We start from the raw sequence: 5,181 nt of genomic DNA on the forward strand, positions 1-5,181 counted from the left end.
TCGATTCGAGGTAAGGGAAATGCGTCTTTTTTGTTTTCTGATTTAGTTTACGGTAATCTACACATAGCCTGATACTGCCGTCTGCTTTACGTACCAGCACGATTGGCGATGCATAGGCACTATTACTATCTTGTATGACTCTTTTCCTTAACAGTTGTGAGATGTGATCCTTCACTTCTTTATACTGATTAGGAGGAATTCGACGATAGGGCTGTGTGACGGGCTCATCGTCAGTTAAGTGAATTTCATGTCTGATCTTGTCTGTGTAACCTAGGTCTTCATCCTCTAGGGCAAATATATCGATGTATTTCGTCAACAATGACCTGAGCTGAGCTTGCTCAGACTCACTTCCTCCTACTTCAATCTTATCCAAGATAACCTGCACCCGGTCTCGGTCTTGCCCATCCCTCATGTTTAAAGTCACCTGTTCAAGGTCCGCCGAGATCCGTTGAAATTTTACTTCACACCGTGGCGAGCCGTCCACACACTCTACTTTTGACAGGACACCCAGACTGGTCCTTGGTGACAACCACACGTCCTCCCGAGACAAATTCAGAATTTTTACAGGGATACAGGGACCATGCGAGTTAACGAGGGTGGGTATGACTATCAGACCTCCTGGCAATGGAGTACGGAGTGGTTCTAACAACATAGGACTTCCTTGACCACCACCCCTATTGAAACCCGTCGTTGTTATTGTCACCACCGATTCTGCAGGTATGTGCTCTGTCCATTTTCCAGCAACACGCACAACGGATTTTCTGTTCACAGTACATGTCTGGACTTTCTGGAAAACATGTCTCCACTCAGGATCTAATTTTCCTCCTAAGGTGGTATCAAATTCTGCTTGGACCAGCTGTCCACATTGACTGATTATATTCATTCCTATGATGCATGGTACTGTGTTGCCAGAGCTGGAGATGTCTTTGACCACTAGGAAACCACAATTCGGTATCTTAATTCCCTCTGCCTCCACCTCAAGCTCTAAATAACCCAGGTAGGGTATATCCAGACCATTGGCCGCTGTGAGCTTTAGCCAACCAGCCATGCAGAGAATGTCGTCATCTTTACCACTCAAATGGTCTCTGAAAAACTGCTCATTTATGGTGCTAACCTGACTTCCTGTGTCCAATAGGCCTTTAGTAGTGACGCCACAAATTGAAAGGTCTACTACAGGACATGTACCAACAGCACGTTGCAATAACTGGTCACAGGTTGGAGGTGTATCTTTTGAGTCGATATGTCTCCCAATTGCCTGACTCACAACAACCGAGGGCTCCCGTTTCCCTGGGAGTCAGAAGATACGGACCTAGCTGTTCTAGAGCTCTGCTTCTGAGGGCAATTCTTTGCCACATGTCCAGCGACTTGACACTTGAAACATATTGGTTGTCCATCCTCAGTGAATTTTGGCTGTGATCTAGGCCTAAAGGTTTCTACCCTTGTACTACCACCCCTTACTGTCAGATTTTTGACGGCTTGAGTGAGTTCACTAATTGCTTTGCCTTGTTCGGCCACCACCTCGAGAACATCCTCTAAGGTGACACTCTTTTTCTCTTGCACCCTGAGAATTGAACACTGTGTCATGTTAGTACTACACCGAGACTTAGTTGTTTTTGCTGAGGGCTCTTCTACGAACCACAGCCTTGCTTCATCTCGCACCTCTATCATCGTACACCTAGGGTGATCTCTCACAAATTTGAGAAGCTCTCTTCGCAGAGATGGATCGCGGACTCCTTCAACAAATTGATCTCTCAATGCCACCCTTTCGTTCGCAATAGCATTGGGAGAACATTTCGAAACTAAGCCAAGGGCTTGTGACAGGGCATGAGAAAAGTCTCTAATGTTTTCCCCCTCTAGTTGTCTTCGGCTGTAAAAACTGTGGAGGAGCTGAGGTGTGCTACGTCTATCTCTAAACGCCTCCCTGAGGTACTCAAACAAATCGTCAACCCCATCATCAGTAACACTGCGAAGACGTACCTCTTCCAAGGCTGTACCCCTTAACAGAGACATAACAAAATCATACTGATCTTGGTCAGACTGGTGCCTAACACGCAGCACCCGCTCGACTTCCTCTATAAAATCATCGACTGACCTGCCATCTTTCTCCATATCGCCGCAATATGGTAATATGTGTCTTTCTCTCGGGACATACACATAAGACTTCTGATTCAGTGAGGAAATCGCAGCCATTGCTTGATCATGTTTACTTTGCAACTCTCTAATTTGCTCTGTTAAATTAGCTCGGCTAGGGTCATCATCTGGGTCTGACATTGTAAAATCTCACGTCCTTAAATGTCTCTATGTAAAACTCTGAAAAGGATAAGTGCTTGTTGAAGTCCTTCCAATCTGATGCAACACTGTCGAACAGTCTCTCTTAGCCCCTGGCGATGAGATCCAGCTGGGCCCTGGCGATCATCCACGACGATCCGTCTCTTTGCTCGCCACAGCCGTTCCTCCTCGCCTGCAGAAATCTTCAGTCTCCTCTTCACCACTACCGTATTACTGCACTGTACTTTTTTTTATTTTATTTTTTATTATTGCACACTCCAATAAAAACTGATTTTCCTAACTCTCTTGGAAGACCCCACTTCTGGTACCAAAATTGTGGCCACAGGAAAATGACACAGGACCAACAAATACAAATGGGGTTCTTATTTTATTCCTTATAATCAGTTAGGAGTTTCTGTTTCTCTTCTGGCAGTTACAGGCAGAAAACTCACAATAACACAAAATACAGTGCCAGTGTATCTTTAAATCACACAGCAGATTGTTTCCCAAAAAATAAAGGAAAATGTAAAAGAAAGTACAACGTGTCACCTCTTTTTGGGTGCAATAATCAAAAAGACAATGCAAATACTGGAACACCAGTGACAATAATACGGTAGTGGTACTTTCTAGAAAGAAAACATAAAATCTTAGAACTGCATGAACAGTTAGGCTAAAATAACACTCACAAAATACACCTGAAATGACATAGTATGTATATTACTCACTTTTTCCCGTGTTTCTCACGTTACACACTGTTAAATCACTTCAACGCAAACAGGCCTCGTCTGTACATGCGGCGCGTCAGCTCAGCCACACTCACACATTCACGCAATCCTGCGTAAACATCCAACTCCCTATGGATACAGATCGACATTCCAGGCAATCTTCCAGAAAACAGCAAATATACACCATCATAACAGCGTTATACATAGGTCTATACCTGAATGATGACAAATTAGACTCGAACAGCAGTCATACACACATGTGCAGCCTAACTCTGCGACTTCCTCATCGCGCGTTCATGATCATTTGTTCATGCGCATACGCAATGACGTCACCCGATGCCTCTTAAAGGACCCTTCAATACATATAGTACATATTCTACAGATATGTCTCTTATTCAAATTAAAAGCATAAAGGACCCTACCCAACACCTGGTTACATATATATATAAAATAAAAAAATATTCAGATAATTAAAATGTATTACATTCTGTAGCAGAAGAGTTAATCATTGATAAGAAAATACAAAAAATGGTTACTACCATATTATTGATCTTAAGTCAATCATTGGCATACAGTTTACAAATATTCATTTCACAAGTGTATTTGTCAATCAGTTCTAGATTTATTATGAGGGCTTGTTTAAGGACCCATCAATGTACACCTGCATCAGACATGCTTGTGTAGCGTCTCGGGTGCATTGCGTCATAAACATAAAATTTTTAGATCACTGAGTCAAGTTAAATATAGTTTAATACTTAGAACACATCTTGAGATCCCTTAGTTCGGATTTGCGCTCCAACAAGTGTTTTGAATGCAAGAATGTAACGCTGATGGTTTGATTTCTTCACTGTATAAACTGTGTGTTGCCCACACAGCTGAAGTTTCACTTACTGCCCTCTGGAGTAAACTACAAGCTTGCATTTCTCAGGAAGGAATCTTCCTTATTATGGTCCAGGGGCGATTAATTGTGCTAATTTTTTATTTTATATGAGTTTTATATATATATATTAATATTTAAATGAGATGTTCATCAGGTATCATGTTAGTCTCATTCAACATTTACTGTCACTGCTATGACAGATAATCATGACTTATTCTGGTAGCATTACAGTATATCAAAGGCACATAATCATACTGTATATTTGTACAATATTAATTTTAAAGTATTTATATATTGATCTGTATGTATATTATTACATATTACAAATGACTGATTCACATGGCAGATAAATACTTTGAATACCTTTGAAATGACTAGAGAAAATCATATAACTGTATCCATAAGTGAATTAGGGACCAGGCCAATGGGGCCATAAGGTCTCGTGGCCAATCTACTTTGAAAACAAATATTTAATATAAGCATGAATAAGTGGGCCCCATAGCTTATACAAGGCCCGCTCAAAAGGCCCAGTGACTATAGGGGCCCTCAGTCCTCTTACAGAACCCTTTTGCCTTACTGTTTCTTATAAAAAAAAATGTAAGCCACTATTTAACCCTATAATGATGCTTGTATCATATTTATATACATGACTTTCTAGAGCCTCTACATCAGAGGTGCCCAAACTAGGGCCAAAGTTGGCCTGTGATGACCTTTGATTTGGCCTGCCTTGCCATAGATGACAAGAGGGGAAAAACTGAAGAAAAGAAATATGCCATTGATGCAGCTCTTAGTTTTTAATGAATCTTTTTTATTGACATTTTTTTCGTTTTATTTTCGCATTACAAAACTATAGCTTATTTGAAAAGTAGAGAGTATAAGTGATTACATTTTTAAAAAGGTATATGCATAATTAATGACCTTTAAATAAGTGCTGTCTGAAAGTTCGCTCCATTGGCCATCCCAGGTGCCCCCACAACATATTCACTATGATTGGCCAGCTCCAAAGTCGGAGGTGGGGATTCAATACCACCAGACAGCACCTAGTTGGTTTAAAACAGAGCAGGAACTGAAGCAGTTTCAATAAATGACAGGAAATTAGGTGGACTCACGGAACAGTGCATACAATCATCCGAAATGAAATATGGCTTGAATGTGCACAATAGGTTGTGCAGCATTTCATATCCATGTGAACACGACCACTGAAGCGCAACCGTGAAACGGGCTTGATAAAGTCAGGTGATGGAGCATTTCAATATAAACAACAGTTCTATTCACTCCAAACACTGTTCAACATTACAACAATGGAAA

At 41.1% G+C, this 5,181-nt stretch overlaps 1 protein-coding gene across 1 annotated transcript; it reads right to left on the bottom strand.

Annotated features, from left to right (window-relative positions):
* Window positions 1–1,260: 1,260 nt before the first annotated feature.
* LOC127622804 (uncharacterized) lies at window positions 1,261–3,426 on the bottom strand. The gene is made up of 2 exons (XM_052096895.1): window positions 3,209–3,426; window positions 1,261–3,122 (listed from the first exon to the last, which is right to left on the bottom strand). Exon 2 carries the CDS (start codon window positions 2,269–2,271, stop codon window positions 1,261–1,263), a length of 1,011 nt encoding a protein of 336 aa, XP_051952855.1. The 5' UTR covers window positions 2,272–3,122; window positions 3,209–3,426.
* Window positions 3,427–5,181: the final 1,755 nt, after the last annotated feature.

Source organism: Xyrauchen texanus, chromosome 29, assembly GCF_025860055.1.
Source record: "Xyrauchen texanus isolate HMW12.3.18 chromosome 29, RBS_HiC_50CHRs, whole genome shotgun sequence".
NCBI classification, from domain to species: domain Eukaryota; kingdom Metazoa; phylum Chordata; class Actinopteri; order Cypriniformes; family Catostomidae; genus Xyrauchen; species Xyrauchen texanus.